Genomic DNA, 11,916 nt, shown 5'->3' on the forward strand with positions numbered 1-11,916 from the left:
GTCACACAAGTTCCCTGCACCCTTTCCCCAGGTCCTAGCCAGGGTTGCCATGGCCTCCCTATTCTCTGGTCGAGTTCTGATCCAAAACAACAGTGACCAGGATGAGCTGGATACAGAGGTGGAACTCAGCCGCAGGCTGGACAACCGACTGGTGCTGCTGTTCTTCGGGGCTGGGTCATGCCCTGAGTGCCAGACCTTTGCACCAGTCCTCAGGGACTTCTTCATTCGGCTCACGGATGAATTCTATGTGCTTCGGGCAGCTCAGATAGCCTTGGTGTATGTGTCTCAGGACACCACAGAGGAGCAGCAGGACCTGTTCCTCAGGGACATGCCCAAAAAGTGGCTCTTCCTGCCCTTCGAGGATGACCTTAGGAGGTGAGGTGGGAGTAGAGGTCAGGGAGGGCTTCCTGGAGGAGGGGCTGTTTCTGAGTGAAGTATTACTTTTTTGTTTTTTATTGTTGACAGTATTACAGATGTTCCCCATCCTTGCCCCCCTTCACCTAGCCCCTATCCCACCCCACCCCAGGCCTTCATGACACTATTGTCTGTATCCACAGGCCATGCATATATGCATATAAATTCTTTGGTTAAACTCTTCCTGTCCCCCACCCCCACCGCACTCCCCTCTGAGATCTGTCAGTCTGTTCCATGCATCCATGCCTCTGGCCCTATTTTGTCCATCAGTTTCTTTTGTTCATTAGATTCCACATTCAGTGAGATGATATTTGTCTTTGAATGGCTTATTTCCCTTAGCATGATAATCTCCAGGTCCATCCATGTGTCACAGAGTAAGAGATCCTTCTTTTTTTTGTTAATCCTCACCCAAGGATATTTTTCCATTGATTTTTTTTAGATAGAGTGAAAGGGAAGGAAGGAGGGAGAAAGGGAGGGAGGGAGGGAGGGAGGGAGAGAGAGAGAGAGAGAGAGAGAGATGTGAGAGAAACACATCAATTGGTTGCCTCCTGCATCGGGGTAGAGATTGAACCTGCAACCCAGGTATGTGCCCTTGACCGGGAATCATACCCAAGACCCTTTTGTCTTTTTTTTTCCCCCACAAAAGAACAATAGATGTATTTGCAAATATGAACTTGTTCTGGGAACTGAAATCCAGGGCATGGTGGGTCTGCAAGCTGGGGCTCTGGGGCTCTGGGGCTCTGGAGCTCTGGCCTTCTTCCACTTGACCTCTGTGCCCATTCACACTTCTCAAGAAGCTGGTGATGGATGTGCTGCCCCTACTGTGTGGGGTTCCATAGCCTGTGTTTCCACCACTGACTGGCAGGACCCTTTTGTCTTCGAGCCAACACTCTAACCGCTAAGCCAAACCATCCATGGCAGAGATCCCTTTTTACAGCTGCATAGTATTCCACTGTGTAAATGTACCACAGCTTTTTTATCTACTCATCTACTGATGGGCACTTGTGCTGTTTCCAGATCTTAGCTATTATAAATAACGCTGCAATGAACAAAGGGGTACATATATTCTTTGTGATTGGTATTCCAGGATTGTTAGGATATATTCCCAGAAGTGAGATCACTGGTTCAAATGGCAGCTTCATTTTTAATATTTTGAGGAAACTCCATCCTGTTTTCCTTAGTGGCTGTACCAGTCTGCATTACCACCAGCAGTGGAAATCCTCACCTGAGGACATTTTTCCATTGATTTTTAGATAGAGTGGAAAGGGGGAAGGAAGAGAGTGAGAGAGAGAAACATCGATTGGTTGCCTCCCGCACGACCCCAACCACGGCCAGGGACCGAACACAACCCAGGTACATGCCCTTGACTGGAATCAAACCTGAGACTCTTCTGTCCACAGGCCGACGCTCTAACTAATGAGCAAAACTGGCCAGGCTTTTTGCCCATTTTTCAACCAGACTGTTTGTCTTCCTTTTGTTGAGTTCTTTATACATTTTGGAAATTAACCCTTTATTGGATGTATCATTGGCAAATATGTTCTCTCATATAGTGAGTGATGATGGTTTCTTTGGCTGTGCAGGAGCTTTCTCTTCAGTTTGATATGGAGTATTAGTTTATTGATAGAGCTCCATGTGGAGTTGAGCAGCCAGTCCACATACCAAAAACTGAGGGGTACAGGGGCAAGTGCACATGCCTATGTCCATCCGGCCCCCAGGGAGCTTACAACCTACTGGGGGGATAGACATGAAACAAAGACTCAAATATATATCAGCAAACTGCAGTAATGTTCTGGAGACAAAGGAAGGATGCCACGTAGAGATATAATAGGGAGACCTTGCTGAGATTTGGGGGTCAGGGAATGTTCATTGAAAAAGTGGCTTTAAAGAGAGACCTCTAGCCCTGGCTGGTTTGGCTCAGCAGTAGAGTGTCGGTCCATGGACCAATGAGTCTCAGATTTGATTCCGGCCAAGGGCACGTACCTCGGTTGCAGTTGTCCCCAGCCCTGGTTGGGATCGTGTGGGAGGCAACCAGTCGATGTTTCCCTCTCACTGGATGTTTCTCTCTCTCCTTTTCTCTCCCTCGCACTCTATCTGAAGATAAATAGAAAAATATCCTTGGGCGAGAATAAAAAAAAAGAGAGACCTCACCCTGGCCATTTTGGCTCAGCGGTTAGAGCATCCACCCGTGGACCAGAGAAACCCGGGTTTAGTTCCCGCTAAGGGCACGTACCTCAGTTGCAGTTTATCCCCAACCCCGGTTGGGGTCATGTGGGTGGCAACCAGTCGATGTGTCTCTCTCACATTGATGTTTCTCTCTCCCTCCCCTTCCCTCTCTCCCTCCCCCTCTATCTGAAGATAAATGCAAAAAAAAAAAAAAAATGTCTTTGGGTGAGGATTAAAAATAAAAAGAAAGAGAGACTTCTAAGGATAGGGAGGTTGGGAGGATGAAATATGAGGAAAAGGGAGGATTTCCAGGCAGAGAGCACAGCACAGTACATAGGCTCCAAGGATAGCCAATTTAGGGAACTATAAGTAGTAATTCCAGGTGTGAGAAGTCAGCAGGCACCATGTGGAGCAGTACCCCAATACCACTTTAATGAGTGTGATCCTCAGCATAGCTGGGAGCCATGGAGGGTGCTGGAGCTGAGACAGAGGTGGTTGGAATCAAGCTTTACAATGAGCAGCCCAATAAATGGTGTTTTAGTTTGTAGCTAATTTAGAACTTTTCCCTTTTCTGCAGTAAGACTTTCATTCTTTTTTTTTGGTACGTGCCCTAGCAGGAACCGAACCCAGGACTCTCTGGTCCGCAGGCTGATGCTTTAACCACTGAGCCAAACCAGCCAGGGCAGACTTTCATTCTTTTTAAACCCCAACTTTTTATTATGAAAAATTTCAAAGATACCAAAAAGTTGGAAGAAACACAAGGAAACCCTCAACCACTGTTAACATTTTGCCATATTTGCTTTATCTACATTCCTGCAGAGTTTGTGCTAAATCATTTGAAAGTGAGTTGCAGACTTCGTGACATTTTTCTGATTTCATTCATTTTGCTACATAAGAAATTTGGAAGCTTCTGGTCATGGAGAAGTTCATTCTTCACCCCAAATTAAAGTTTGGACACTGGCTTACTCCCACTGCCCTCTGCAGCTGAGGGGTTCTTTCCCCAGAAACGGCAACATTGACCAAATGCTGACCTCATTTGAGGCAGTCCTCCCAACAAAACATCCACCCTGCTGGTATCTGGAGAAAGTGAACCAGTTCCCACCCTCCACCCCCACCCACCTACAGGATTGCCGGATAAAATATAGGATGCCCAGTAAAACACAAATTTCACACAAGCTATAAATAATAGTTTATTATTACATATTACATGGGACACATTTATACTAAAAATTATTTGTTTAGATGAGATTCTAATTTAACTGAGTGTCCTGTATTTTTTTAAATATGTTTTTATTGATTTTTTAGAGAAAAAGGAAGGGAGAGAGAGAGAGAAACATCAATGTGAGAGAGAAACATCAATCAGTTGCCTCCTGCACACCCCCCACTGGGGATCCAGCCCGAAATCTCGAGCATGTGCCCTGACCAGGATCAAGCCAAGACCTCTCAGTCCATGGGATGATGCTCAATCTATGGAGCCACACAGGCTGGGCAAGGGTGTCCTGTATTTTTATCTGCTAAGTCTGGTAACCTACTCCTGTGGGATTTTGCAAGTACCATGTGTTCTCTGTGTGGAGTCCTGGAAAAGGGCCTCCCAGGAACCATGTGGGTGGAAATTAAGAATCATGGGTGAGGCACACTCGTCCTCTCACAAGAGCTCACCCGTGCTTTTCCCTTCCCCCTCTTCTTCCACACAGGTGGTTTCCCCCTTTGCCTTTCTCCCAAGCTCCATGGGCCCTTCTTTTGCCTCTGTAACTTGTTTCCTGAGCCTATTCAGCCCAGCTGGCTAACTTCTACTACCTCCATAACTTTCTAAATAAACTTCCTCTTATAATTTGAAGACAAAAAAAGGAAGAAGAACGGTGGGAGATGGGCCCAGTCTGGTAGCTCCCTTTACTCCATGATGACTGTGAGGGATTCTGGCCTAGACAGCGGGTTGGTCCTGGGTCTACTGGGGCTGTGGACAGTTTCTCACTGGCTTCCTCCTCATACTGAAAAGAAAATGTAAACTCTTCCTCGTGGCCCTGGGGTTGCTGCATGATCAAGTCAGAACCCCAATCTCCTCCCACCTCAGGGCCTTTGCAAGGGCTGTGCCCTCTGCCTGGGACACCCTTCTCCCAGTGCTCCCCCTTCTCATCTTGCAGATGTCAGCTCAAAGGTCACCTCCTTGCTGGCTGAGGCCCTCCCTAACCTCCAGCCCCCTTACTCAGATTTCTTTATAGCATTTATCAATATTCATTCATTTATTCATTCATCCCACATATTTCCGGAGCACCTACTGTTTCATGCACTGGGGACACCAGTGAATAAAAACAGAAATCCGTTCCCTGGTGAAGCTACATTCTCTTGTGGGAGAAAATGGAGAAATTAACTATGCAATGTGTTGGATGCTGAGAGGTACTGAACAGCAGAGGAAAAGGGAGGCGTTGTGATTTGAGGCTGGATCTGGGGAGAGTGCACCAGGTAGAGGGCACCACCCAGTGCAAAGGCCCTGAGATGAGAGCGAGTCTGGGGTGTTGGAGGCACAGCGCAGAGGCCAGTGTGGCCTGGCCTGGCCCCGGACTTCCCCAGCGCCCAGCACGGGCAGTGCACACAGCAGGCGTTCAGTAAGTACTGGATGAAGTCATCTGGGGCTCCCTGGCTCGGGGTCACTCACCTGTCCGCCCCGCAGGGACCTCGGACGCCAGTTCTCGGTGGACCGGCTGCCGGCTGTCGTGGTGCTCAAGCCCAGCGGGGACGTGCTCACGTGCGACGCGGCGGACGAGATCCGGCGCCTGGGTCCCGCCTGCTTCGCCAACTGGCAGGAGGCGGCGGAGGTGCTGGACCGCAGCTTTCTGCAGCCGGAGGACCTGGACGACCCCGCGCCGCGCAGCCTCACGGAGCCGCTGCGCCGCCGCAAGTACCGCGTGGACTGGGGGGTGCGGGGAGCTCGCGGCCGGCGTGGAGGGGGTGGAGGGGGCGACTCCGGGGCGGCAGGCGGAGCCGGGGAGCTGTTCTGAGCCCGGGTCGGGGGAGGACCAGAGTGAGGGTCTGTAATAACACCCCCGAGGGGGCGGGGGGCGGAGCTGTTCTGAGCCTCTGGTGGGAGAGAAACAAACGGACTGGTGGGGGTTGGGGCCGGGAGCTACTCTAAGCCCCTCAAGTTGGGGGTGGGGGGGCTGGCAGGCACAGCGGACTCAGGAGATGAGCCCCACCTGGGTCGGATGGGAGGAGGCGGGGCGAGGGGAGGGGTCATTCTGCGTTCTGGTCAGGAGGCCAGAGCGGGGAGGCGGGGGGCCGGGGGCCGGGGGTGGGGGAGGCGGGATAGGCCGGACGACGGGAAGGGGTAAGGGTCTTTTTGAGGCCCGAGGCGGGAACTGAAGGAGTCTTATGACCTCCCCCAAACGCGGAGCGCAGGTGAAGGGAGGGGCCTAGGGCGGGACGTAGGTCTCTAAGTGAGATACCCTCCCCAAGAGGGGGCGGACCCAGGGCCTGTCCTGCTTCTCCAGAGGCGCGCGTCTGAGCGCTCTGTCCGGGGTCCCAGTAATATTTTTAAGATCTGGGTGAGGTAGAATGGTTACTGATTCCCAAATGGGAAAATGCAAATAAAACCTATTAATCGTGCTGAGAACGCTTAGCTCACCTTACATTAAATGAGTTGTCCATGTTGTGGAATTGTTTGCAGTGTCACCCCAATAAATTCAATAAAAAGGAAAAAAAATGAGTTGTCCATATATTTCATATGCAAGACTACAACAATCCTTTATAGTTTATTCGAGATGCATTTCAATATTTGGTGCCATGGATGCTGGGGTTCCGAATGTTCCCGGAGAGACAACAGAATAGAGAAATTAAAAAATCAAAACTCCAATCTGGAACCACTTCTTATCTGTGTGACTGGAGGACAGTCACCTCCCCTCTCTAAGCCTCCTTTCTTGAAAATGACACTAAGGCTAAGCCCTATCTGGCAGGTCAGCCAAGAAGCCAGGGCTGGAGCTAGCTCCAAACCAGGAGCCTCTTCCTTTTGCCTCTGGCGCCGCCTGAAGGCGGGAGGGTGAGGCGCGTTCTTGGAAGCGGAGCCAAACATGTAAATGAAGTGTAAGCCCCTCCTCCTGCGCCCAATCTCCGGAAAAGGTGAGGCGCTGCTGCTTGGGGCCTGGGAGGCCTGGGCACTGGACTAGTGAGCGCCCCATTTTATCCTCATTCCTAAGCCTCAGTCTCCAGATGAGAACATTGAGGATGAGGTCGGTGATGCCACCTGTTTCAGGTTCCAGCCAGTTTTCCTTTTGTGGACCTCAATAAACCCACCTGTGCATTGGACCCTGTGTGATAATGGCTCTTAAATTCTGTATACCTAATACTAGGTTGCAGCTTTCAGAAGAAAAGGATTTTTTTAAATTGATATTTTCAAGAAAGGAAGAGAAAGATAGAAACATTGACGTGAGACAGAAACCTTGATCTGTTGCCTCCTCACATTCCCCCCACCAGATATCAAACCCACAACCCGGGTATGTGCCCTGACGGGAATCAAACCCTTCACCTTTTGGTGTACTGGACAATGCTCCAACCAACTGAGCCACACTGGCCAGGGCTAGAATAAACTGCCTTCCAGAGCAAACCACAGGACATAAGACCCATGAATAATATCTTTATTCCCACCAGCACTCAGTGGCCAGCCTTCACCTGGGCAGTGAGACAGGGGAGTCCACTCTCTGTCCTGTGTGATGTGGGCAAGTCTCTGGCCCTCTCCAGGTCTCATCGTTCCTGGTAAAGTCATGATCCCTCCATCCCCACTCCTACCTGTCTTAGTTGCAGAGAGGAAGGGACAACTTGGTGCCTGACCAAGGCAGACGGAATCACCCTTAGAGTATCGCCCATAGAGTGTCATCCACTTGCAGGATTAATTTTCCAAATTGAAGCCAGATACCCCAAACTAGAAAGTCACCCACACACAAATGAAAGGGCTAAGTCTTGGTATCTGTGAACCTACCTTCCCCAAGCCCCCAACAAAAAATGGTAAAATCTAAGACAGTGCTATAATGACCTTTGGCTGTTGTATGGACTTGACTGTTTACTTTTCCAGTTTAGCTTGTGTTTCTACCTCCCCACCAGGCCATGAGTCCCAGAAGGGCAAGCTATATCTGCCACTGTGTCCCCAGAGCCTAGGAGCCAGCACAGGGTTGGCTCCCCCTGAGTGTTTGTCGAATGAATAACTGTAACTATCTTAAATTCGTGTATCTTCAACACAGGGAACAGAGCTGGGGCTTTGTTCCAAATGAGTCAGTGAGCCCCAGCTACCTTAATTTGGGACTTTTCCTTACCTGTAAATCATGGAAAATTCATCCTAACTATGATCATGAAGAGACTGGGTATGTTGGGCTGAAACCTGGTAAATGAGTAAATGAACTTATTTTTGTTACAAATGAGGAAGCACATGGAAGGTAAGGGACTTGCCCAAAGTCACTCAGCAAAGAAGGAGCCCACCTGGAGCTGTAGGGTCACCCCATAGTTTCCCCCAAGATCATTTTACCCATAAGACACTGGGCTGAGGGCTCAGGACCCTTAAACTCTTCCCAGAAGACCCCAAAATTTTGAAATAAAAAAGACCCCCCAAGTCAGAAAAATGACCTGGAAATTCAAAACTAGTGTGTCTGTGAAATTGTATAGAGCAGTGGATTGGAGCCAGGCTTCTGGGTTCGAATATCACCCTGCCTGTGCTAAGCTGTGTGACCTAGGAAGTCTGTAAAGCCCAAGAGATGACTATGCTGTCTTTCAGACCTGAATGCATTAAGGCAAGGCCCTGCTTTCAGAAGGCCAGGATGACTCATTTTACTCTATTCTGGATCTATCAGGAATGTGTTACCTGTGAAACCATTTCTAGATTTGATATTCCACATTTTGCAAGAATTCAGAACACGAGTACCAGGCCATTCATTCATTCATTCATTCATTCATGGGTTCAGCAAGTATTTATTGAGGGCCTGCTGAGTGCTGTCCCAGACATTAAGGGAACACATGTTGGTGGACACTTGGGCAGACATCCTGCTGTCCTGGTGCAGCCCACCAGCAGAGGGCCCCAGACATTGGGAAACTGCAGGATGCAAAGTGTTTAGGGGGAAAAAGATAAACAACCAGATTCAAAAATAAGCAAAGGATGTGAGCAGACATCTCTCCAAAAAAGATACACAAATGGCCAATAAGCCCATGAAAAGATGTTCACCATCAGAAACCACTAGGGAAATGCAAATCAAAACTGCAGTGAGATACCACCTCATATCTGTAGGATGACTATAATTTTTTTTTTCTTCCTTTATTGATTTTAGAGAGAGGAAAGGAGAGGGAAAGAGAGATAGAAACATCGATGAGAGAGAACATTGATTGGCTGCCTCCTGCATGCCCCCCACTGGGGATCGGGCCCACAACCTGGGTATGTGTCCTGACTGGGAATCCAATCGGCAACCTCTTGGTGAGTGTGACAGTCAACTACTCAGCCACATCAGCTGAAGAGATGACTATAATTTTTTTTAAAAATAACAAAATAATAAGCATTGGCTGGGAAATGAAGAAATCGGAACCCTTGGGCACTGCTGGTGGGAATGTAAAATAGTGCAGCCACTGTGGAAAACAGTCTGCCAGCCATTCAATAAGTTAAATATAGAATGACCATATGACCCAGCCATTCCACTCCTGGTACATACCCAAAGGAAATGAAAACAGGGACTCAAACAAATCCTTCTACATGCATGTTCATAGCAGCAATAGTCATAATCACCAAAAGTTGGAAACAACCCAAATGTCCTCTAGAAGATGAATGGCAAACACAATGTGGTCCATCCATACAATGGAATATTACTCAGTCATAAAAAGGAATGAAGCACTGACACACATTACAACATGAATGAACCTCGAAAATTCTGCTGAGTGGAGGAAGCTAAACAGAAAAGGCCACATTGAGTGTGATTCCATTGATAAGAAGTGTCCAGAACAGGCAAATGCATAGAGGCAGAAAATCAATTAGTGGTTGCCAGTAGCTGGGGAAAGGGAATGCGGATTGCTAATGGGGGTTTCCTTTTGGGATGATAACAATATTCTGGAACTAGATAGAGGTGATGATTGTATAACATTGTGAATGAACCAAATGCCACTAAATTGTTTACTTTAAAATGGTGCTTGGCTGGTGTGGTTCACTGGTTGAATATCGACCCATGCACCAAGAAGTCGCCAGTTCGATTCCTGGTCAGGGCACATGCCCAGGTTGTGGGCCCAATCCCCAGTGGGGGGCGTGCAGGAGGTGGCCAATTGATGTGGTTAAGATCATCGGCCCACAGACCAGTGACTCTCGAGTTTGATTCCCGTCAAGGGCACGTACCTCAGTTTAGGTTCATCCCCTGCCCTGGTCGAGATTGTGCGGGAGGCAACCAGTCGATGTGTCCCTCTCACTCAATGTTTCTTTCTCCCTCCCTCTCTCCCACTCTCCCACTCTATCTGAAGATAAATAGAAAAATATCCTCGGGTGAGGATTCACAAATAATAATATATAGCCCTGGCCGGTTTGGCTCAGCAATTAGAGCGTTGGCCTGTAGTCCGGAGAGACCCGGGTTTGGTTCCCACTAAGGGCATGTACCTCGGTTGCAGTTTGTCCCCGGCTCTGGATGAGTCATGCGGGTGGCAACCACTCAATGTGTCCCTTTCACGTCGATCTCTCTCTCTCTCTCTCTCTCTCTCTCTCCTCCTCCTCCTCCTCCTCCTCCTCTCCCCCTCTTCCTCTCCCTCCTCTCCCTCTCCCTCCCTCCCTCCCACTCTGTCTGAACAAAAAAATGGAAAAATGTCCTCAGGTGAGGATAAAAATAAAATAAAATAAAATATATAAATAAATAAAATGGTGAATTTTATATCATGTAAATTTCACCTCCATTTTTAAAACTTAAAAAATAATAATGGGGCAATAAATGGTGATGGAAGGAGACCTGACTTCGAATGATGAACACAATACAATGTACAGATGATGTATTGTGGAATTATGCACCTGAAACCTGTATAATTTTTTTAACCAGTGTCACCCCCAATAAACTTAATAAAAAGAAAAAAATAGTAACAAAAAAAAAAGTGCCGTGGTTAGAACTGGGCCTAGCAGCGAAGGGCTAAGAGGGGGTCCAGGAGGGCCTCGACAAGGAGGCAACATCTCTGCAAAGCCTTGAAAGAGGGTGAGCAAACAGGCGATCACAAACAACTGCAAGTTCCACAGATAGAGACCAGGTTATCAAAGTGAATTATTTAGAAATTTGTTCAAGTTTATTTATTTGTTTAATCCCCAGCCAAAGATTGTTTTTATTGATTTTAGAGAGAGGAAGGAAGAGAGAGAAGAAAAAAGAAAGGTGGGAGAGAAACATCCATCAGTATGTACCCCGACCTGGGGTGGAACTTGAAACCCAGGTATATGCCATGACTGCAACCTTTTTTTTTTTCTCTCCCTTTATTGATTTTAGAGAGAGAGAGAGAGAGGGAGAGGGAGAGAGAGATAGAAACATCGATGAGAGAGAAGATCAATTGGCTGCCTCCTGCATGCCCCTCACTGGGGACCGGGCCCACAACCTGGGCATGTATTCTGGTCGGGAATCGAACCAGTGACCTCTTGGTGCATGGGTCAGCGACTCAACCACTGATCCACATTGGCCAGACTGTGACTGCAACCTGTTTGGTGTACTGGAGGACACTCCAACCAATTGAGCCACCTGGCCAGGGCCAAGTTTCTTTTTTTGTTGTTGTTTTTTTATCCTCACTCGAGGACATTTTTTTCCAATTTTTGTTCAGATAGAATGGGAGGGAGAGAGGAAGAGAGAAACATCGACGTGAAAGGGACACATCGAGTGGCTGCCACCTGCACGACCAACCAGGGCCAGAGACAAACTGCAACCGAGGTACATGCCCTTAGCGGGAACTGAACCCCGGTCTCTCTGGACCGCAGGCCGACACTCTAACCACTGAGAAAACCGGCCAGGGCCCAAGTTTCTTTTTTAATTTTCTTTCTTTTCTTTTTCTTTTTGTTGTTAATTCCCACCAAAGGATATTTTTCCATTGTTAGATAGAGTGGAAAGGGAGGGAGAGAGACACATCAATGTGAGAAAGACGCGTTGATTAGTTGCCTCCTTCATGACCCCCACATGGGGCCAGGGATCGAACCTGCAACCCAGGTTTGTGCCCTTGACGGGGAATCGAACCTGCAGACCAAACGCTCTAACCGCTGAGCCAACCTGGCCAGGGCCAAGTTTCTTTTTTTATAAAACAGCAATAGCCTTGCTCAGTGGTCACAGCATCAGCCCTTGCACTAGAGGGTTTCGGGTTTGATTCCCAGTCCTAAACTGC

General features: G+C 48.2%; 1 protein-coding gene across 1 annotated transcript; it reads left to right on the top strand.

Annotated features, from left to right (window-relative positions):
• NXNL1 (nucleoredoxin like 1) lies at positions 1–5,573 on the top strand. The gene is made up of 2 exons (XM_036241630.1): positions 1–375; positions 5,246–5,573. Exons 1-2 carry the CDS (start codon positions 50–52, stop codon positions 5,571–5,573), a joined length of 654 nt encoding a protein of 217 aa, XP_036097523.1. The 5' UTR covers positions 1–49.
• The last annotated feature ends 6,343 nt before the right edge of the window (positions 5,574–11,916 follow it).

This window comes from Molossus molossus, unplaced genomic scaffold (assembly GCF_014108415.1).
Source record: "Molossus molossus isolate mMolMol1 unplaced genomic scaffold, mMolMol1.p scaffold_m16_p_4, whole genome shotgun sequence".
In the NCBI taxonomy this organism is placed as follows: Eukaryota; Metazoa; Chordata; class Mammalia; order Chiroptera; family Molossidae; genus Molossus; species Molossus molossus.

Excerpts from the sequence above, each read along its gene's own strand:
- NXNL1 (XM_036241630.1), top strand. The coding sequence starts at position 50 with ATGGCCTCCCTATTCTCTGGTCGAGTTCTGATCCAAAACAACAGTGAC. Across the intron at positions 376-5,245 it reads TTCGAGGATGACCTTAGGAG|GGACCTCGGACGCCAGTTCT; the intron begins GTGAGGTGGGAG and ends TCCGCCCCGCAG.